The sequence below is a fragment of the Argiope bruennichi genome, chromosome 11 (assembly GCF_947563725.1).
Source record: "Argiope bruennichi chromosome 11, qqArgBrue1.1, whole genome shotgun sequence".
Classification (NCBI taxonomy): Eukaryota; Metazoa; Arthropoda; class Arachnida; order Araneae; family Araneidae; genus Argiope; species Argiope bruennichi.
Window position 1 is genome coordinate 56,340,108 of NC_079161.1, and position 25,597 is coordinate 56,365,704.

The 25,597-nt window shown below is 27.3% G+C and overlaps 1 protein-coding gene across 1 annotated transcript in view; it reads right to left on the minus strand.

Annotated features, from left to right (window-relative positions):
* Positions 1 to 25,597, minus strand: part of LOC129957698 (uncharacterized) — a 116,994-nt gene that overhangs the window by 6,133 nt on the left and 85,264 nt on the right. The window contains exon 3 of the mRNA XM_056070159.1: positions 8,422 to 8,545. Within this exon, the coding sequence (XP_055926134.1) occupies positions 8,422 to 8,545 (124 nt within the window). The remainder of the gene's footprint in view (positions 1 to 8,421; positions 8,546 to 25,597) is intronic.

A 25,597-nucleotide genomic window follows, 5' to 3' on the forward strand; every position in this document is an offset into this window, starting at 1 on the left:
ATCTGCTTTCTTCATTTTAGTAAGTCATATGTGTATTTACAGCTCCAGAATATAGATGCCGATTATTTATTTTATAAAAATTACAATAATAACACAATTTAATTTAATATAGACAAAGAAATAAATGTTTAACTTTAAAAGAAAATTATATTGTTGCTTAAAGTTCTAACATAAAATTACAGGAGTAATGAGTGCAAAACAAATATGTTTGATTTTAAAAAACTCTGAAATCATTTAACATAAATTTTAGAATAAAGTTAATTAGCAATTAATATTCACTTAAAAAGCAAATATTGATTTTATACAATGATTTATTAGATCAGTCACAAATGCAATCCTTAGCGAATTGGTAGAAAAATTATCGACGGTGCTACTTTCACTTATTTTTTGAAAAAGGAATTTTCATCAAATAATTCTCATCTACATAATTTCTTGAATTGAAATCAAGACAATAGAGGTATATCTTATTATCAAATTCTGCAATGTGCAATGTACTTTAATCTTTTTAAATAAACTATTTTCTTAAAAAAATATGTAAACTTTATTCAACTGTCAATTATCAGTTTAAGTAAAGAAAGATATCACTGAATTAATAAAATATTTATTTTCTTCAATGCACTTAAAACTAAGAAAGAGCAAAAAGATTTCACTTAGAAAATAGGGAAGAAAAAGAAATTGATCCGCACTTTCAGATTATAGCCCCTACCCAGAAATATGCAGTGTCATCGTACGGAATCATGGAGCCAGAAATCTGGAAAAATTCGATTTCACCTCCCGTCGTAATGTGCCAAATTTTGCTCCGAGCCTACCTTCAAGAATTCCTTTTCCTGCTCCTAAAGATTCTGCCAAAGGTTTCTCAGACCCATCCTGGAATATTCGAGCCGGCCAGTGTCAATGTTGACATTCTCCTTGCTCGAGCCACCCCAAACCTTTCCCACATGGGAATTTTTCATTTTTCTTTCATATGTGTGTTCTCGAGCAAGTTCCAGATATCTCCCACTCACCCCCTTCAATCCGACAGACGATTCGGTGGGTGGAAAATCTGATTTTCCCAAATCCATATTATTCGTTGGCAAATTGAGTTAATGAGATTCTATACGGTTGGTATATAACGTGGTGGATTGTTAAGCCATTTAAGTAAAATGAATTATGGCAGTCATGCCTTTAAAAGTGATGCTAAAATGCCGACCTAATTGATTTTGCAATGTAGATAAAACGATGGCTACATTATGGAATAAAAGTTCTCCATGTAACTCAATTATTAAATCATTTATTTTAAACGTTTTTAAAAAATGCATTTAGTTAGAATACTGTTGCATCTCTTTAGAGTATTTATATGTAAATGAGGGAATATAAAAAGTCATTGAATGAGGGAATTTTGAAATAGTTTAATATAAATGTATTATATTAATTGTTATACTCTGTTTCACCCTAACTTGGCAGTAGTGCATATTCTAGGCATGCCGAATCGCAGTCGTTGTCAGGGGAACTGGGTTACTTTAAAGTACAAAGTTACTAGAAATGCGGATCGCTGGCGAAACTTTATCTCGCAAATTTTTCGCCAAATAGTAAATATGTATCTACTTTATTATATTATCACTTTATCGGAGAATTAATTGTTTCCTTATTTTCTTTATTTTTTCAATATTATTGATACATTATTTTAATAAATCATTAAAGTTATTTCATTTCGTTTTATCGTTTCTCAAAAGAAAACTCTAAATCTTTCAATATTCTGTAATGCGTAGTTCGGCTAATGCTTTTCGAAAAGATATCTGTATCATCGTTCACATCTTTTAAAACTTTATCTAATGTTGGAATCTCATTTCTACGAAAAAATGCATGGATTTTTCGTCAAATACAGGATAAAGTAAAATCATCATATTTTACAAGACTTAAATGTTTACCTATTGAGTCCGGTCGTTTCTTCCCATTGGGACTTAAAGGACTGGATGCCTTTATTTATTTTTTTCAAAAGGAAAACTGCTCATTGCGAAACACCTGTAAGATGCGAAACTTTATCGACGATTTGATTAATAGAATCTTGAGGGTTTTCTCGGAATCGAGAATAAACATTTAATATGTTTCTGCATGCTGCACTTTTTGTTGGTTTCACTCGTCTTGAAGGTGTGCACAGCGTAGTCGGTGTAACTCTTTCTCTTTTTCAGACATTTTAGTAGTGAATAGAAATGACGAATCGAATACATATTCAACAATCAAAACTAATAACTACTAATGCGATTAATAGTATCAAAAATATCAGCTGCTAAAAAAATGAGAATAAAAAAGTACGAAAGATGATAATGGTTGCGGACTGAATGAAGCTGAGTTGGCGGAGACGTAAAAGAAAAGCGCACCAAATATTTGACCTTGAAGACCGGTTTTAGCCAAAGTGGAATTCATTATGTCAATCTTTTAGTTTTATTCGTTCGCTTTATTTACAAAATACTTAACAGATAAGCACTTCTAACTTGAGAATAATTTTAAATACATACTGATAACAAAAGGATTTCTGTAATTTATAATATTTTTTGATAAATTTCTGCGCATTTTAACTATTTTAAAGTCGGAATTGATGGGGAACTCTTTCTCAACGCGGAGCGTCACATTTTCTACCTTTTACAATACTGCCAAGTTAGGGTGAAACAGAGTATAGTGTGGATCAGATTCTGATTAATTGATGTTAATTAATTTGTAGAAAGATAGGAAATAGGAAAGATTAATAAAATAACACTAAGGGATATTTACTCACCGTATTTTCTAAATGATATGATGAATGACAGGTTGAAATAATTTTCTAAGTGAAATTATTTTTTAGTTCAAAGATGAAACGCGAATATATTTAAATGTATTCAGTTCTTTATTGAAAGATGGCATATAAAATCTTGCACTTTTCAAGCCTTTTCCTTTCGCATTTATAACTGAATTTAATTTTTTTAACACAACACATCAAGTGTATTCATTAACAAAAGTTATCAATTTATGCGAGATCATGGATCACATGCGAAAGATTTTATAGAAGAGCTTATATTTTCTAACAGATAGAAAAAATTCCTGTTAATGAAATTGTAAAGAAGATTTTAGAATTTGAAATTGATGAATAATTCTGTTCAATTTTTTTAATACAATCATATACAGAAATGTTTGTTATAAAATACTACAACAATATTTTGATGAATATTTTCAAGAAAATCCAGTTAACTCAATAATGTAAAAAGTAAAAAAAAAAAAAAATTACTCCAAAAGAAATTAGGAAGTACCATCAGCAAAAACTTTGGAATAATGCACAGAGATTGGAACTTAAAGATATTAACAACATACGCACAATCAGCAAATTGTCATTAACCAAACACAAAAATAAAAAAAAAAGAATTAAGAACAACTCTCAAAATGCAACTAGAGGACATGCTCCATGATCAACATTTTAAAGAGAAAGACAACTGCATTGGCGCAAAAAATCCTTCGCCTTTACGTAGGTTATTAGGTGGATTCCTATGACTGAGTGAAAGATAACCTATTGCAATGGTTCTCATGACACGACTTTGTGAAAATTTTTGCAGAACTTCACCGATCCTAGCACCTAAAGCCACCCTTCGTTTAAAAGTTTATATTATATCATTCATTCATTCATATTATATATATATATATATATATATATATATATATATATATATATAACCATAATTTTTTGAAGCAGAATCGAGACCGAAGGCAGTTTACTTTAGTTTAGTTATTTTGAACCGCGGTCAGATGACGAGGACGACATCCGAGTTGGCACCTCTCTCTCCACAACACACCAGCGGGATGACGTTTGGCTCTGAGGGATTTAAAGTGCATCAGACCCCATTACACGACGGTTCTTCGGTGGAATCGAGTCTCGAACCTCAAATCCTACGGCTGACAAGCTGAAACCTTATTATCAGGCCCCCTTGACCGAACACAGAGAAGACACTTTGAATTTTTAACTTCGTTTTATTCCATCCCGGAAGGCATGATATATATATATAGGATCAACAGGGTTAACAGGATCAAAAGGGTTTGCAATAATAAAAATTCCTATATTGAAGCATCAAACAACCTCCTTAAAAATTTAATTAAAAATGAATTTCCTAGAAATTACTGTAATGTCAATTTTTTAATTAAACAAGGTATGGTTTGGGATTAATCCTTTGGCTTAAATAAAAATAGAACTTTCCTTGCATATTGGATCACTCAATAGATGGCGCTGGGAGCCTACATCTGTTTACATAATTTACCGTTAGTTTTTTAAAAATCGGGAATCACAATCGATAGCTTAAAATTTCCTTGACTGTTGATGGTATGTTCTGGCATTTTCGTTTTTAATTTTAGTGCTATTTTTTGTTTTTATTGTTATTTTTGTTATTGTATTTTTACTTTTAGTGGTTATTTTCTTCTAATTTGTTGTTTTGTATTTCCTTTCCGTTAAAATGGTATATCTCTTGAGCATAATTTCAGGGGATTTTCGGGTCACGAGGAATCATTATTAGACAAATGACTGTATTTCCTCACAGAAAAATCCCTTTCTTTGAATCCCTGCCTGAGGGTGACCCTTGAAAAAGTCTTTAGGCCGGATTCTTTTTTTATATTTTTTATAATTTTTTTAGTTTAATTTTTATTTGATTTTTTGATTTTCCTTTTAACTTGATTCTAATACTTTTGTATATATATATACATATATATATACAAGCAGCAGCGAAAAGAATACCAACACATATAGACACAAAACGAAAAATTAGGAAACGCTAATGAAAATTTTATTCCCGTGATTACATACTGTGAGATTTTGATAGGGATTTCTCTATACGTGTCGTCCCAAGCAAGGGAATCATAAGGATCTTTTAGAAGAATTTATTTACGTCGGCAATTTTTTATCCCTTCACTCGGAGCGTGGGAACTGTTGACTAAAGTATTTTTACAGAGGTTTTTGTTGATTAATTAAATCGAAAAAGTGGAATGTTATCAGGAATTAAGATAATATTTTGGAGTGAAGTTAATATGGGCTGAATTTCGATAAAACTTTGGCAATTAATTAGAATTGAAATTAGAGTTTAAAATATCATTATGTAACTTTGTTTCCCTTTTTTAAATTTGTTTTTTGTTTACATTTTGTTTTTTTAATTTTTTTTAAACTTTTGTTTTTTAATTTTTTTGTTTAAATTTTAATCTGCTTAGAATGTGTTGTAAAAAATGTATAAACCTCGGATGAGTTCGTAGATGAGCCCTCTAGTACTAAAGGGGTTGAAATGTTAGGGGATTAAAATGTTCGTTTTGCTATAACTTTCTCAATATTAGAAAAATAAATCAAATTAGCCATATTAAGGTGTCAGTAAAATGAAAAAGTTTTGTATTCAAAGTTTTTCGATAACTGCAGTATCTTAGAAATTAGTGGTTAAAAAGTGATTTTCAATTCACTTTTCAACATAATTTTGACTACTTCTAGCATTAACAATTTATGTTGCCAGTTTTGAAAAATAAATTAAATAAAACTATTTTTTTTCCTTTTTTATAATTTGAAATTGCACATGAAGTAAAGATTAAATGCGTGAATGAAATTTATTAAATAAAAGTTAAAAAAAGAGAAAGATTTAATGGCGACATTATGTGAAAACGATAAGCTTAAAAATTTCCTTTTTTTTTTTAATTTCATTATATATATATATTCTTTAAAAATAAAGCTTTGTTATTCTAAAGTTTTTATTAATTTCATGGTCCTATGATTTGATGTTTGTCACATTACTAACTGTATGAAAAAATATTATAATAATTATACACAATAACTATGGCTTCAATTCATGTATGGATGCTTTTATTAACCACTTAATAGCACCTAATTGCCAAATATACCATATAAGTCTATTGACTATGTTCGCCAAAGACATGTGATTAAACCTAAAGGTTGCATTCAATAAACAACTGTCAGAGAATATTTTTTTTAATTTATGATAAATTTATTTTTATTCCAGTTATCAATTATTATTGAAATAGTCAAATGTGTCTCGGATAACATCCAATATTATTTAAGAAAAGCAGACGATTTTTTTTCCTTCAATGTAAATGAAAAATTAAACTGTAGATTCATTTTTTGTACCATGAAAAATTATTGTTCGCATTTAATTGAAAGAAGAAATTTGCAAACGATATTTAATTTCTTCAAATATGTTTAAATTCCAGATATAAATTTTCAGTTCTTGCAGAATAATATATTCTTTTATCGTTTGTTAAAACTTTTACAAAGCTTTTCAATAGTATAGGCTTTGCAATAAACCTAGATTTATATATTATTTTTATAACATTTGTACTTTTTTATTTCATTAACATTATTTTATAACATTTTTTATTTCGAAATATATACTAAATTGCTTGATAGCAATATAAGCATTACATATGATAGCTTCAATATGTGATATTTCATTTTTATTTTATCGTATGCGAATTATAGAGAATATTATCTAATCATCAAAGTACAAGATACAAATACAATACATCAAAATGCAATGCAAATGCAAGATCTTGGTGAAACTCTTCATTTCGGATATTCCTGTCCGAAAAATATATTTGTTATTATGGCTCTCTGTTAGTTAATCTGTATCTTACAAAGATAACTCAATAATGTTTTGAAGCAGACAAATGAAACTGTATATACAGTTTTTCCAGCAAATATGCATATTTCTATCAAATGTTGAACAAAATCTGTTGAGAGGAAATCTGTCTATCCAGATGTTTGAGTACAAATGAACTCAATAATTATAAAACGCAAAAGAGCTATGTAAGTAAAATCTTTATGCCAACTATTTATGTAAAGCTATGTATGCCAGCTGGTCCTCGTCATCTGACGATGGTTCAAAATTACGAGGTCCGTCCCTAAATAGCCTAAGTGTTTCTTTAAACATGGAGTTAATATAACTAAAAACTTAAAGACATAACTAAAAGGTAAGCATGGGTTGCTGAAACAAATATATTCTTCCTATTTTCTAAATTCTTCCTTTTTGATAAAAAAAAATAAAGAAGATAACAATAGATACACAAATAATATTTTAATTTTTTTAATATAATTTAGGCATGAAATTGAGAACATATCAAATCAGATTTTTAAAAATATATAATAATTTTACCAAAAATTTAACAAACTAAAAATTATGACTTAACACTAGAAGTAATTGAAAATCATAATACTCATTGTTTCCTCCGAAATTTAAGAAGATTTTCATTCTCAAATATTTCACTTTGAAATCTCCGGAATATAAATGAGAAAACGTTTAACAAAAAAAAAATGTGTCCCAAACTTATGATCAGACCAAAAATTATTAGAAAATATGTAGATATGCATATTACATATGAGAAGCAGTAAGAATTTCTTAAATGTAAATAGAATATTTATCCGGGGATCACCTAAAAATTTATTTACTCAAACAAAATCCAGCATCTCAACTTTCCTACGATAATTTTATTCTAGTAGGCAAATATTCATACATAAATCCTCTATCTTTTATAATATTTTATTTCATTAAATTCGAATTCTGGTAAACTTATCATACAAGAATTCATAATTCACATCGAATCATTACACTCTTACCGAAGGTAAAATTTGATTATCCTTTCTGAACATACCTCAACCTTATCTTTTTTAGCTCAGAACTGAAATCCCTTTATTTGTGCGACGCTTTACAGTTTCAACTACTACGAGGAGTAATTTTTATTTAGTTTAATCAACGGTTGAAATTAACATTTATCTGAGGGAAAATTTATACGCATATCTCTAACAAATGAATAGATATTTTCCAAATAAAATACAATTTAAAAATAAATGCAATAAGTTGCATTTATGTTGAATTGATATACTTTATTATTTACGGTCTGATTACCTGAGAGCATACTTTAAAGTACTTCATAGGAATTTTAAACCACATTTAAAATACTAGGCACAATTTGCCATTCATAAAATAAATAAAGAATGACAAGACAGAGGAAATAAAAAAATAAAATAAAAAATAGGGCAAATAAAATAAGTAATGAAATGTATTGTTCCTTTGGATTAAAAATTGATCTGTTAATGCATCTCAGTCCTTAGTTGTTAATGTAAGACTACAAAAATAACTGGAATTTTTCTATCATTGACCTTATTGCATAGATCCAAAAAATAAACCTTGATGTTTGTTGATTATTAGTACATTAAATAGGACTTCAAATATATTTTGAATACCTTTCCTAGTCCAAATGCATTCAATATTCAAAATTTAGTTATTGATTATACAATTATTTGGATTCTTATGTTTTTTTATCATGTGTAAACATGATGTTGTTTTGGTTAGGGGGGGGTTTGAAGCTCGAAATTGCGTAGGCAATAAATAAAGCATAAATGGCAATTTTCATCATCATGTTTTAATAGCATATATTTTTTACCTGTTTTTTATTATGTATGCTCCTTTGACTGCAGATGCGTTTTTAAAAGGCTGACGTAGAACTGTGACATCATAGCTGTTATTCCATCTCAAAATCGGTCGATCTCCAAAATTTTGTTTGGCAGCTAGAAAAATTGAAAATGAAAGCTTAATATATATATATATATATATATAGAAAGAGAGAGAGAGAGAGAAAAGTATCATGATTGTTTCAAACCAGTTTTAACTGGTTAATGACTTAAATTAATTAAGACAAATAATGACTTAAAACATAATAATGTTCTCACTTGATAACTTGAAATTTGCGATAGTAGATTTCATTTTAATCTGTCTTCAGTTTTGTATATTTGTTTATTTATTTATTACATTTTCCTGGATACACTAGGTAAATTCCTTAATTATATTACTCCCAAATCTCTACAGTTATAAAATAAGTCTACATTTAATCTCTATATATTTCATTATTCTACGTTTTATTTGGGTTTTTTTTTTTTTTTTTTTGTGAAGATCATAAGTGAATTTTAAACTTTCTTTCCTTATACCTTTGAGTTACAGTGTTGTGCAAATACGTAGGTCAAGACATAGAACGAATTCTCATGCACATATTTCATTCAAAATTATATAACTAATTTAAATTGTAAAAAGGAATCAGTTAACCTTGTTTCATTAGTAAATCTTATCCTTTTTTTTAAATTAGCACGTTTAAAGAGTGGCAGAAATGATTCCCAAATTAGTTACTTTAGATTCAGACAGTTCTATAACATAGGAATTCGACAAAATATACCGATCAGTTTTCTTTTTAGGATTGCAATAATATGTTTCCTTAACACTTTCTATACTTCATATACTATAAAGCAGAAACAAATTATGCTTGCATCATTTTTCTTTAATTCTTCCCCTTATTATACATCTACCAAACAGGTAGTTCTCCTAAAATCGTTTTTAATTTCTCATTTAAAAAGTATGAGACTATCTAAAAAGAAATGGGTTAAAATGGGAAATGCTGCTTCAACAAAATTTGGAATGTGGATTTTAAACTTAAAATAATGAATTTTATTTTTAAAAAATTGGTGAGAAAATATTTATAAGAAGTATCATGCGTATCGACGTACTAAATAGGCACAGAAATATAAAGCATATAAATTTTTAAATGTGATTTTTCGATTAAAATTGCATTTTTAGCTTCAATTTCTATAATGAATTCAACTACAAGTAATACAACAACTTGTATTTAAAAAAAAAAGATCACTCACAAAAAAATTTACAGAATTAGCATAAACGAATAAATTAAAAATTAAATTACTTTCTGAATTATATTGTGTACCAAATATATCAAAGTTTAATCATTTCATTTTTTTATACATCTTTATGTAGTTGAAACCAGTAACTAATCCTTCAAGTAGTGAAACATCATTTTGTACTTTCGTGCATATGTAAATGAGAGAAATCAGCAATCTAGGCAAATAAAATTTGGTACGTAGTTTTCTCAACAGAAGTCAAAATTAATATGTAATTTGAAACTGAATAGGGCTAATGGTATGATTTGCAATGCTACGAATATAAACCAAAAGTTTTTTTTTATTTGTAATAGAATATGACAGCAGGAGAATTTGTTAGTTATTATAACAGCTCTTATAACATCTTTCCAACATTTAATATTATAACATTTAGCATTTTTAATATTAATATTTATGGATTTCCAGAATGTATTGCTTCCCAAATAAATTCCAATGCTGTTTACGAAAGATAAAAAAGAAAAATAACAATGGAGTCATTTTGACTCAATGCCTCTGGCAGCGTGAAAAAATTAATGCCTTCATTTACGGGTTAAATTATCCTAAAATTTATGAATATTCTTTTCTGTATAGTTACTTAAAAGATAGATTCCTCCTGACTATCTGGTCCTATGGCAGTATCTTTAAGCCACTGCTCAATAAATAATTCAAAATTAAATTTCAAATATACCTATACCTTTATTCAAATATACGTATTTAATATTTAAAGTTTTACGATTTTTACCAATGTATTTAAAGAAAAATTTATGAAATCGCCATCTGAAAAAAAGACGCCGACATTTGTTTATATACAGAATAAATTATTTAAATTCAATGATTTATTCTATAGTTTTTTTTTTTTGCATTAAAATAACATAATTGTTTAAACTAAAGATCTAACGGCTTTTATTCACTTTGCCAAAACATTATCATTTATAAGAATATTTTTTTAGTTAAATGAAAACGATATTTTTAAAAATTAGATAAAAAGGATTTCAAAAACATTTTTTTTTCTTTTGTGCTAAAGATAAAACTGAATAAAAATTGATTAACATCTTTTATTTGCACATAATGGAGAAAAATATTAGTATAGAAAAACTATAAAATTAATTTAGATAATTTATTTAGAGCAATAATTTTAAAGGATTATACAAAAAAAAGGTTTATTTTTTATCTGAAAGTAGTTAAAGGAAAGTCTAAGATTTTTTATTCGGTCTTGAGTATTTTTTTTTCCTGTTTGTTATAGCCGCCATTATTGACAGGATTTTCTTTAGCATTAATGTTTGATAAAAATTTAAATTTTATATAAAAATTGGTAAATGGCTATTCCAACAAAATTTTATAAAATTTAATTAATAATAGGCTTGAAAGTCACTGTTTTTTAAATGTATATAGTTTAATGTTTTAGTTTAGATGTTTTTTAGTATTTTATATCACTTTATTAATTGTGTAATGCTCCTCTTTTGTCAAAACATCTAAAGTTTAAACTTTAATTGGAAAAGGAATTAAATTTCAACAAATCTATAACTTTCTGAAAAATTGAAAAATATTAATATAAAAAACAGAAAGATTCAAAAAATCATTCTGAAACATATTCTATGTATTATAGAACGTATTCCAAAATTTATGTAATGTCTCAGAAGATTATTCCATAGATAATTCGCTGATTCAATAAAAATAAGCACATTATTATAAATATGTCAAATTAAAAAGATATAACATATTTTTGAGTCACAGGAAACAATCAATATATCATCTGTACATATAATTACATTACAGGAAAAGATTGTTTAAAACTAGAAAAAAAATTTTAATTTCATCTTTTGTTATTTTCGAAATTTAAAGTTAACTGTAATTGCCGAAGGTTTCTAAGATTTTACTAAACTAACCCCTCTTTTAAAAGAAATCTATTAAATAAAGAAAAATAAGATGAGGATTTTTTTTTTTCTTAAATTGTAATATGTTAGTAAAAATAATACAAAAAAGACAAGTTTAAAAAATTATCAAACTCATAAAAAAATAATGTCACATAAAATTCATATAATTAAAAAGATAATGTTTATAATTTTTAAATAATGAAAAAAAATTATTCGTAACATTTTTGAAATTTATTGTTAAAAAACTTCAAAATCTGATTCAAATCTACTGCAAAATAAAAATCATCTTACAAATGCTAAATTAATTTAAAATGTAATCCAATTTTCAAAGAAATTTTTTCAAGGGTCACATTTTTAAATTCCAATGCATATGTGGTATTATCTTTTAATAGCAAATAAATTGGTCTGGTCTAATCTATACATCATAAACATAAAAATTCCCATTTTTTATCAGTATAGATTTCTACATTTAAGATTGTTGATTCGATTAAAAGGTAATAAGACGAATGATCTTTTGAAAATTGTTTTCCTCCAATACTTTAATTTAAACGGTTATGAAACTTTCCATGAATTCTTAAAAACTCGCGTATTATTATTCATATGAGGAAATTACATAATAGAGATTCTATTACAAGTTATTCTAAAAGAAATACAATTTGAAATCGTATTTCATTCCGAAATTTTCGTTTGTTTCTGATTATGATAAACCATATACGTAGTAAATCCAGTAAAAGGTATATTATAACATGATAGATAAATCCAATTTAAAAAAATTAGAAGAAGAAAATAAAAATTGCAATTTTTTTTTAATTTGTTAAACATAACAACAAATATCCATGCTTAAGTTTTACAAAGTCCAAGTTGCTAAGTTCATTCAAAAGGTACCGATATTTATTCATTAAGAAAAAGAACTAGAAAATATTTCCTTACTTTTTTTCATATTTATTCATTTCTCGAGTGAGGCTTTAAGATTTTTATTTAATTTGCTATTTTGATTTTATGTAAACAGACACCAATAAATTAAATATATTTGATAATATATTGTTGACGACTACAATATTTTTTTTCAAGCACATAGTGCACATCCTACACAAAACATTAAGTATACAATCATAAAAACATAGTTTATTTTAAATGTTTCGATTTTCTAAGTTTTTTTTTTATGACACCAGTTTATCAGCTAATCAGTCACCTTTGAAAGAAATGTGCCTACATTCTGCACTAAAACTTTAAAAGTATACCTTAAATATATAATCTATTATACGTCCAAAAAAAAGGCAAATTATAATCAAACTACTCTCACGATACACATCCAGAAATACTAACTTAAGTGGTAACTCCCACAGTTTACGAGGAAGCCCACCGATTCCCTTCCAACAACAAAAATGCTTAAATCGAATTCCTCTAGCCATACAGTACTCTAGGACCAACTCTAGCACAGGGAGGAACAAGAGTGTCGTTCGTGTGCATAATTTAGTGCACCATTCCTCGGTCACGCTACAAAAGGGGTATCCTGCGTTGCCTGAGGAAAATGGCCAACAAATCGGGAATGACGTAAATGGAGCTTCTTCGCACCTCTTATACGTCTAATCGCTTAAAAATTTAATGGAATTCGAAAGTACACCCTGCGATTACTGCTTTTTGCAATGGAACCTTGCCTTTCTCTCTACTGAGTGTGATGGGTTGGATGGCGTACGGATTGGCGAGTTCCCATCAATTTGGCGAAACGATAATGCTTTTGACTCCTTGGTGAACAGAAATAGCCTTATTCATTTTCTTTTATTGGCCAATTTTTGGAATGGTTCGTTGGTTGCTTTACTGAAAAGCTGTCAGTAACAATGGAAAAAAATGTAAAGGATTTAGATAAATTGCAATGAAAGTATTTAAGTCTGTGGTGGACTTGGCGAAATATCTAGATCATGATATCAGACCATCGTCACTTCTATCCCTGATAAATAAAAAATAATTATATAAATAATGCTTTAAATTATAGAATTTTTAATACGCATACCTGAATTTAAATCCCTGAAACAATTGCATTTTGTAGATTTCTTTCACTTAATTCTTGTCTTACGTCTTTCTAAAATATCACTACTTGAATACCAAAAAATAGAATTCTTACAATTTTAATAACGAAAATAAAATGAAAAGCGAAATACATAGAACTGTAAACCAAGATGAAGCCCAGGGAAATTGCATTAGAACCTCGAGTTTTATTTTTTTTTAAAGCCACATGTCAGCAGAAATTACTTAATGATTTATATGCAACTGCGATACACTCTAGAAAGTTTCCTTTGCTTTTTAAACAGATTGATATAACAATGAATACAAAAAAATGGGGGCAACATAGAAATAATTAGAGTGATGAATAAATTCACACGCTTTTGAATTCAAATAGATTATTAATATAACAAAATTTTAATTATATGCAAATTTTCAGCGGTATCGGCTTTACTTTACATTGTAATTGAGACTTAATTACCACGACACCCAATTCAAGAGGTTTATTTTTTTTTTAAGTTGGATATGAAAATTTCTTTTGCACTTTTAACATTTTATGCCAAATAGTAAATAAATGTTACTCCAATTCATTAATTAAATCCGATGTATGAAAAGACGATTGATGATTTACAACATTTAACATAATTAGATGTTAAAAGACTTCAGAATACTGATCAAAATTTATTAAATCGTTTTAGAATTGTTTAAATAAACTTTAAAACAGATCATAGATAAACGTTTATTTATAGTAGTGATAAATCAAATTATATTTTGTTGCAAAAAAAAAAAAAGAGTAGAATATTGTCTTGCCACTTTCAAACGATTTGTATTAAGACAAATTATATTCTTTAAACTATAAAACATTTTTCTCATCTTATTTATAAGTTAACACGTAATGCAAATTCGCAGTTTACATAAGTCGATAGCGATATATTTACGAATATATATAATGAAAACTCATAAAATTTTACATATTTTTTAAATTTTTCCAAACAGCTACCAAGATCTTTTTATTTGAATTTATCTTTATTATTTATTATTAATTCTCAATTCTTTACTATGCTTTTACCAATTTTTATAATTTGAATGATATATATTTTTGTTAGATACATTTAATTTCAATAAGAAAAGATAATTGGAAATGTGATTAGAAATGAAACGCAGAATACTTTCTGCGTTCTAAAAACATTAAAAAAAATGAACGATTTTTTTAAAAAAATATTCGCTTGGATTAAAAAATTAGCACGAATGTTTGTTGATGCATTTCTTTTTTTTTTTATCAAAATAAGTTATACCTTACAATCTCCTGCAATAGTATAATATTTCAGACAAAAGAAAGCTTTAATATCAATATCTGAAATAGAAATATCCTGAATGGATAATGTAAACTGTATATCCGAAAATTTTATTAGAAATTATGTGGCTAGTTAATATACAGTAGAAGATTTCGCAATATAAAAACAGCTCTCAGAAACGAAAAGTGACCACAACAAAATCAAAATAATATAATCACAATCAGCCCTACGACAATACATCTTTATGAAAACAAACATTACAAAACGTATACAACAAGACAGATACAATAACTAATTCAAAACATTATGAACAAATGATAGTTTCAATGCATAAAATAAATATTTAAAAGATATGCTTTCGAAAGTTATGCATGCTTCTCATTTTATTATTGATCCGAGTATGTCATTAAATCCTTGTGATTGTGCATTCCCTTAAAACACTGATATACACTTTATATGGAGTGTCATTTTCTAATGGCGTTATATTCTAAAGTAAATCTTCATGATTCAGTGCATTTGACTTTCCCTTAAATTTTTCAAAACAACTTTTAAATAATCCAAATATTTTATCCGTCTAACCTTATTAGCATACTTTAAAACATGCTATAAAAGATAAAAAGTTTTTACTATATTTTTACCTTTTTATATAATATTTCAATTCGCATTCACAGAATAATTTGTTTCATCACCCAAGTCAACAAAACATTTTTTTTACTTGGTTTGCAACATATTGTTGACTTGTCAATGTAATTGTCCGTAATAAATTTAAAACTAATATCCTTTTCCTATTATCGACCCTTTGATTGCTAATTGCTCTAAATTGAAGCGCTTCGCTTGAGCTATTTGCAACCAGCGGTAGCGATCACTGCGGACAGAACTCATGACTTGAGCTGGACGCACAAATGAACTCATTGGACACATCGATTATTTTTACTGGACGCACATATGCGTCCATAGCTGTCAAATGATAAATCCGAATTATGAGTTACCATGAAAACATTAAGATATTTCCTATTCTTATTAGCTATAGAAAACATAAAGCCAACGCGCAAGAAAGTAAAACAAAAGTTTGATATCTTTCAAATTATGAAAAACTAGCCGCCTTTGGTGACCAGCCGGTTCGCCAATCATAATGTTCGTTAAAATTTTAATAATTAAATATTTTATGCAATTTCTACTTTAATAGCTTCTTCATCAAAATATTTTAAAACTTCAAATTTTGATTATCATATAATTCATTCATAATATTATAAAGGCCTTCAGTCATAACGTAATATGTATCTCTCATTTTCTGTTAGCACCCGTAGAATTTATGCTTTAAATTAAAGTGGAAAGAATTTATCTTCAATTAATATAATAATATTTTTTACTGAAACAAAGCATTTTTTTATAATCTGATTACTGAAAATAGAGTCACTCAGCGTTTAAACTTTATGGGCACTAAAGAATATCTTTTTTAATTTATGTAATATCTCAAGAGTTGGTCAACAAAATTTTCTAGATTCATTATGAGCAGATCGATTAATAAACAATGTTTAAATTTAAATGCATCAAACACTAAGAAAATAAAACGAATCGTTTAAAATAAACGGTTGAAAACAGGTTTTAAAAAAACTACTTAAAAAACGATGTACTTAAAACTATAAGCATATACAAAAAATATATAACTAACATAAATACAATTTACTTACAAAAGCATGCAACTAACCCAAAAATAATTTAAATCATCCATTGATAACGTTGTCATGGCAACAATGAGAACAGAATGCGCATGCGTGAATTTTCTTCGCCGGTTACGTAACGCAAATACGTGATTTTTTTCTACGCCAGTTGGGGTAACGCTATGCGGATTAGAAATTTTTAATTTCCTTTATTCTGTTTTATTTTAATTCAAAAGTACTTCAGAATGAATCTGAAAGATTGATTCATTAACAATGTTTAATTTTAAATGCATCAAACATTAAGAAAATAAACAGAACCGATTGAAATAATCCGCCGAAAAATGTTAACCTTAGCCTCATTACTGTTGGGAGAAAAAAAAACTGAAGCCTTTCTCGTTTGGCGCTGGGGATAATGGAAGATTTTTTTTGGCGAAAAAGTTGGCGGTGGGGAAAAATGGAAGATTTTTTGGCGGGAAAGTTAGTTTTTAATTAATAATTAAAATTCTAATTAAAAATTCGAAAAAAGAAACCCCAGGTGCACATTCCCAACCTCCAAGGTATACATGTACCAAATTTGGTAGTTGTATGTCAAACGGTCTGGCCTGTAGAGCGCCAACACACACACACACACACACACATTGAGCTTTATTATAAGTATAGATGACCGACAAGACATGGTTACTTTAACTGATAAAAAGGTTTTACTTACTGACGTATGCAGTTTCAAACGTTTATAAATCAATTGACATAATGTGCGATAGTTTATGAATGAAATGATAATTTATCATTTATTACGATGAATCACGTGACAGTTCAACTAACAATATTGCAGTGAAGATGATACTTTTTAAATTTTTCAACAATGATTCTGTTTTTTGCTAAAATCAAAATACTGTCTACGACACCTATTCTTTTTCTTTCCAAAATTATTATAATATTAAATTTACATTTCACAAAAATTATTTTAAAAAGTGGTTTTAGTTTTTAAGACTGATTAGCTAAGTAAGAAACTATAAGATCAAACATCCAGTTCAGTTAAAATTATACCTTAAATAAAATTTAAGTTTTTAAACCTTCAAAAATGTTTGACGTTACAAAATAGTTGCAACCTCTTTTGGTGTACAGAAAAAAAAAATCAATGGTCAATTCGGCCGTTAAACTCACCCAAGAGAGAAGGCTTAGCTACTTTATTGTGACTGGCTTCTAGTAGTCAATTCCGGTGGGACGAGTAACAGGCAGGATTTATTTAGAAAAATCCATTATTTAATTTCATTTGAGCCTTTCACCCAACAAAGAAATGATTCGATTTTATTTTTAGCCATTTCGTTTGCCAATGGTCACGGAGAACACACAGCAATTGAACTGTTTTTTTGTTGAGTTTTGTCATTTCTTGATTGATAGAGATTCCACCTGAAAATGAAACTTCGTAAAAGGAAAAATAAAAGTTCCGAATGGGAAAGTTTTACCATTAGCAAAGACAATAAAAGTGTTATTGGTGGGATCTTCGTCTTTCAGGCACTGAAACCCTTTTTTTGTCTGGGTTCTTTCTATTTATAAAAGAGAGCAACAGACTAAATTCGGCTTTCACTATTGATTCTACAATCGCTATTGATGTCTCTATTTTTCACCCATGGTCAATTCAACTGAAACCTATTAAGTGATTTTTCAGACTATTCTTAAGACGTATTGTTCAGCAGTTTTGTAAGATTTCATTATTTTAAAGTCAGCATTTTTAAAAATGTACTATCACTCTGAAACGGAAGCAATAATAAGAAAGATGATTCTTTCTACAAATAAAATATTTTGGCTCTTTTTCATTTAATTGTAATATAAATTTTTCAGACATATCTATCTATAGACCATAAATATATTGCATTCATATCCAAAAAGAGATAAAATATGATAAAAATAATTCAATATAAAAATTAATATATAATAAATAACAATAATAAATCGCAATTATTAAACATTATTAAATTACATTTATTAAAAATTAAATTAATTTTGTTAAAAATTATTTAAATAAAAATGAATATAAAAAGTAAATACTTATCATTTCGACTAATTTGGCATTAAATCAATATTTCAACTTGAAAAAATAAACAATTTATTTATTATTTCAACTAATTTGATATTAAATAAATATTTCAACCAATTAATTGCACTCCATTTGTATGGAAAATTCGCCAAATGCATATTTTGTTTCCTATATTTTTCTACAGGAACAAAATTCACATGAAAAAGAAACACTTCACACTTCAAAAAGAAATTTGGGCATTCCTGCTGTTTATTCAGAAATTTATAACATAGTAAACAGGACCTTAGTGGACTGCTCTCGGCTTCGGAACCGGAGGTTTCAAGTCCGGGATCCGATCCCACCGAAAAACCGTCGTGTAAGCGGATCTGATGCAAGTTAAATACGTCCGGGCCAAACTTCTTCCCGCTAGTGTGGTGTAGAGAGGAGGGGGTGCCAGCTCCGGCTGTCGTCCTCATCATCTGACCGCGGTTCAAAATTGCGATGTCCGTCCCAAAATAGCTCTAGTGTTGCTTTAAAACGGGACGTTAATATAACTAAATAGTCAATAATAACATCGCCGATATCTAGATCAGTTTATTCCAGAATTTCTCAATTTTTTTAAAGGCGAAATAAGGATTAATTTTAAAGACATCAAAATTTACTACAAATAACATTAATAAATTTGTTATTCTTTATCAGAATTATTAAATCAAAGAAAAATAATTGTATTTTTTTCCATGGATATTCTATTGCCTAAATTTTAAACTTATTATTCTTAAAAAATTATTTTTTTAATTTTTCAAGAAATTCAATTATTTAGATAAAGTGAGAGTATAAAAGTGAGTAAATAAAATATTTTTCATCTTTTTCCGTATTAAATCTTTTTATTTACATTATTTAAGAAAAAATATTGTTTATAAATGAAAATTACAAGTTTTAAGAGACTTTTTTTTGATTGAAATAAAATTTTTAATGATAATCAACAAGAAAATTCTAGACATGTATTTACATTCAGTGGTAGTTTTTTTATATAACATTTTAGAGAGTATGTATACCAAATTAGCAATTTTAAAATCAAACATCAAAATATTATTCTATATGATAAGACGCTTCATCGGGAAATGGAAAAAACAGTTTGAAATGTTGCCTGATTACCAATTAAGTTTATAATTAAAAATGATTTTCAGAGATCTAAAAATATTATTAATATCGTCTGCTTTTAAAGATGGAAAAATTGCGAAACTGCTTTAAAAACAATATCAGATTTCTAACAATTTTCATTCATTTCTTTAGATGAAAAACGTGTTTACGTGAGAGAAATAAGCAGAATCTCAGGAGACGTTGTTTAAAAGCTCTTGTTTCAAGACTTCTTATTCTAATTATATTTTGATCAATTTATAAAATAGAGTTTCTAAGCAGTAAACACTTCGAAATTAAGTGTATAGTGTTTATTTTAATATTTTAGAACTGAAAAACTAAAAAGATTCTTGCTGATTTGCTTCAATTTGCAAGCAATGCAAGCGTGTATTAATTAGGAGAACTACTCCAATAAACTGAAAATCATTTTATAAGTATTGCGAAAGATAAGCATTTCATTCAAAAAAAAATATTTACTCAGAAATAACAATAAATATATTTCAGAAAATCTCTTTAAGTAGAAAAAATTATTTTTTTTTTTTAAGTTTTTGATTAAAATGATGCACTTTTTAAAATTTTTGTTTTTAAATATAATCAGTCGAACTGATAGCATAAGTAATTGAAAGATATTTAGTTAATGGAATATTTAATGTTTAAAAAACAATTATGATAATAAAATTTCAAATTGAATAAGACAAAATCATTCAAAATATTTTCACTATTCTATTAATATTGTTAAGAATCCGTAATATTTCAATCATATGTTCTTAGTAAAGAAAACAATTTTGTAGATAGCTCTTACGGTTGCTGAATAGATGTTGGGTTAGTAACTGCCGACTTTGGAGGAAAACTAACTGACCATTGCTGATGTTTTCGGAGACTTTAGCGAAAAAAAATGATGGATCCCGAAAATTGGAGTCTTTTCAAGTTATCTGTAATAGGACACGAGTTTCGCTTTTTTTTTCTAGAGCATTCGATGCCTTGCCACGGGAGCTATAAAAGCAAGAGCGCACAGACAAACAATTAGATGAGTCAAGAGATGGAATAGTGAAGTGAATTCTTTCTTTAGAGTATTGATTTCCAGGGAGTTTCTCTGAGCACTTTGTGATGCTGCAGTTGGTTACTAACGAGTTTCTGCTTGAGTATATATTGTTTAATTTTGTTAGTACTGTTTTTGTGTATGTTTCAGCTGTGTTTTGTTACCCATGTCTTAATGTTTCCATGTTGAACAAAGTATTTTTATCTGTGTTCGAGGTTGTTAGACTTTTTATTGTGCACCTATAGGATGGATTCTTCTATAACAATAAATAATCAAATTTTACTAAATGATTTTTTAAGTCTAATATAGTCATCATAGAGTGGAAAATATTATTACGATTGAAAAACTAACGTTGTGTTATTGTTTCACCGCATATATTAGCAGTAATTATTATTTTCATATAATTCTAAAACTCTTTTTAACTAGGCTTACTTATTTCGTGTTTGTAAAGAGAAATTTTAAATAGATTTTTCTTTCACATTTTTAAAATGCTTTTAAATAAAGTTTCTGATTATTTGAAGTTTTTAATTATAGTATTTTTCAATTACAATGCAACACTTTAAAGCTTTTAAATCTGAATTATCGGTTGATACATTAATTAAATTTTTATCCCATATATGTGACGCCATTAGGTTTTATCTTGGATATAATCTTAATTTCAAAAATCTGGACCGTTTATATTGCATAAAGTACAAATTAAAGATTAAAAATGGGAAAGAAATCAAAATAATTCTACCATTTAGTACACTATTAAAAGTCAGTTTCCAATTTTTTTTAGAAATATGTTTGCAATAATTATCTATTATTAATGTATTTTAAGTAATTTATTATAGAACTGATTATAAATATTTGAATTTCACTCAGTTTTAAAGCATACTGATGAGCTGGAACTTTTGAATGCAGACTTATGCAAATTGTTTTAAGACTTTGTTTTACTTTTATTATTTGTAATCTGTACATATTATTTCATTTTTTTATTATTTGAAATTAATTTTCCATAACTAATTATTAATGTAAAAAAACGTTTTACCTGACCTTGCCTCTTAAAATTTGGAATTAAATCATTTCCTGGTTTTCATATAGATTGTTAGATAGTTGTTAAGGATTTATAGATTTATGTATTATTATAGATTGTTTCAAAGAAAAAGAAAATTTTAAGCTTTAAACTTGAAAATTTTATTCAGCTTTAAAGAGAAATATTTTATTTTCCAGCCTGTGCATTTGAAAGCGATCATCTTAAATTTACCAAATTGTCGCAAACCTTATTTATTTGGTATAAAATTTATTTGGCAATTTATAAATATGATAAATTATCATTCAGCATTTTATTAAGAACATTCAGTAGAATTTGTGAAAAAAAAACATATGTAAGAATATTATATCTAAGAATAGACGTTTTCTGTTACACTAGGATTGATCAATAATTAGTAAATTCAAATAAATTTAGCTTTTTATATCCTATTTCTAAACTAATTATATATTAACTGGTTCAGCGTACAAAAACTGATTTTAAAAAAATTACAATAGTAAAAAAATTTAATGTAATAAAACAAAAAATATAACAAACATTTAATTTCAAAAATATTAGAATTGTAGTTTAAAATCCTAATATAGCATGATAGGAATTTCGCAGACGATATGAAAGACAAATATAAATCCAATATTTTTCCAAAAATATTTAAAATCGTTTTGTATGAATTTTTGATGTAATAAATGTCATTAGAAACATTTGAAGAAAATGATATGCTTATAAAATGATTCATAAATAATAAAGATAAATATCTCGGAATTAAATAGAAGTTGAAGTATTACAGATGTCAACACTTATAATTTTTTTTAAAAATAGGAAATTTTCTGAAAGGTAAATTATGTGGTTAAATTGTATGACCAATAATAACATTTTTAAATAAATTATTTTCTTAAAACATGTAAACTTTAAATGACTTTCAAATATCAGTGAAATTTTACATAGAAAAATATATCATTTGAAGAAGAAGGAGATTTATTTTATTCGATACAGGAAAAGCCAAAGAAAGGTGAAAAGATTCCAGTGCGAAAATAAAAAAATAAATAAAAAACCGGGTTCCACTTCCAGGTCGTGGCTTCTACCCAAAAATATGCACGGTCGTCATACGACCGTGCATATTTGGTTGATTGATTATATTACTTTCAAGAATCAAAATTTTAAAATTGGAAATGAAAAATTTTTAAGCAAAATTCTTTCCGAATTTCAGATACAAATAGTACTGAAAACAATGCATTTTCAGCTTTTTCAACATTACTACATCCATCACAATTTCATAAGAAATAAGGAATATCATACACTCAAGGTAATTTGCTTATAGTTGCTCAAATTTGATGTTTTGCAATTTAAACGAATTCTCCAATTGATATATTTTGATCAATTTTAATATGTATTGCAATTTAGATATTCATCATTTCCTTCTGAGTTGCCTTGCTCAAATGCTCATATTATATTATATATATATATATATATATATATATATATATATATCGACAAACAAAGATAATTTTTTTATCTATTTTCTCTAAACTTCTTGATACAAAGCTGAAATATGGCTGAATGGACAATATCTCAGATTCCATCCATCTCGTTTCATAGATTCTGAGGCTTTTGTACAACCTTACAGAAAGATTTATATAGTTGTATTTTATCTTTAATTTTCAAACTGCGATTAAAAACTGTTTTAAATTTGATATTTTATATATATACAGATATATTATTTTATACAGATTACATCTCTATTCTGAAGTTTTCATATAACCTTACAGGCAAATTTATATAGTTGTTCTTTGTCTTCAATTTTGAAATCGTTTTGAAAAAAGGTTTTAAATATGACACCTAATTTAGATTACCTCCTCATAAACAAATAATCTTTTAACATTAACATTAATTAGAATTTATTCAAGTTTTTATGTATATTTTAAATATTTTATTATTAAAATGCTTTGTTATAAAATACTTTTTTAAATAAACTCATTTTCATTAAGACAAATAATTATTAATAAACATTTCTTCTCTCAGTTTAATAAACCGTTTAATTTAAGATAATGAAATCGTGAGCTACATAATAAAAAGATCAGTGCTTTTCTCTGAATTTTACCCAATGTTTGTAGCTAATCCAAAATAAATTTCGACCAAATTTTAGTGTTCCATTTTTAAAGCATTACTTAAACAATTTTCTTTTATACTAATGGCTTATTTATTGACCCAATTTTATCCCAACCTTACTATAACCCGTTAAAGGACCATTTTTTTCTAGTAATTATGTTACAATATTATCAGGCTTGAAATTAGAATTAGAAAAGGGATTCATTTAGCTTATTAGATAAATTTAATTTGATAAATTAATTAATTTGGTTAATTAATAATTAAGTAACAATTCAAGATAAATCATTTTATCTGAGATAAAGAACTGAAGCATCTAAGTTTCTTACGAAACAAATTTGTCAGAACTTATGTCAAAATACATAATTTCATACAAATATTGATTAATTTGGTGGGAAGCATACTTCCCACGGCCCTAGAAAGGGGTTAATTAATAAGACAACTTGAAACGGTGGAAAATAGATAGACAATCAATGATCGAGGACGTAGGGTAATCAAGTTTTCGATCCTCAAAATCATCCAAAGAACTGGGGGAGGACAGAAGAAACGAGTCTAACTTGTTCGAGGACAAACGTAAAAATAGAAAATGGAAAATTCTCTCGGAGAAGTTGGGCATGGTTTTGAGCAAGAAGAAAGTCAACATTGACATTGGCCAGTTCGAATATTCCGGAAAGGATATGAGAAACTCTTTGCAGAATATTTTGCAGGAAGAAAGAAATTCTTGTATTTTTGCTCGGTGCAAGTTTTATCACATTGCGACTGGAAGTGAAATCGAATTTTTAGGAATTCCGGTCCCAATAAGCAAATCTGATAACATTGCCCATTTCTGGATAAGGATTGTGATCTGGAAGTGGAAGGCAGTCTCTTTTCTTCTTCTTTTCCCCTTTGACTTAACCCTTAACTGTGGATGTGAAATTTTAGGACTTAACTGGGGAGGTACCGTCTATGAGACAGCATTTCCTTTATATTCAAAGGAACTTTCTAATAAAAATATTAGTATGAAAATCAGCCCATATATTCTGCAGATATTTCTCTTGGTATATAAATATGTTTTAGAAATTTTTGAAAATATATTATCAATGAAAAAAGTAATTACGTTTTAACATAAATTTTCTTCTCAGATTACATGTTACAACAAATAATATTCTTGGAAAAACCTGATTGTTTAAATCACATTTATTTTTCCAGTATAGAAATGTGTATAGAAAACGATATAATGGAAAATTCAACAATTATATGAAAAATAAAAGTTAAAAAAAATTACAATGTGTAAAATTGATCCAAAGCGGAAACTTGTAAACATTCGCAGCATGGTTTTCGAGGGCATTTTAAACATTCAAGTACTAGTATTAACAAGTACTAGTATTTTAAACATTCAAAAAACAAGTACTAGTATAAAAATAAGCCTGTAAATTCTGTAGATTATACTCTTGATATATTAATATATTTTAGAATTTTTTTTCAAACACAAAATTTATGTCGGCGATGTTTCATCATCAACTTTTAAAGACATTACACCAAAAAGATTCTTCCTTTGTAATGGCTCAATAATTGCCATGTTTCAGCCAAACTCCGTTTTAATTTTCAAAAATAAAGTGGAACAGGGTGGGAAAATATGTCTCATAAACAAATTCTGTCAACCAATCATCAAAGAGCTAGGGTGATCAAGTATTTACTCTTCAGTATCGTTTGAAAGATTGGAGAAGGGAGCCAGAGGAACGTATCCAAAACTTGCTCAAGAAGATA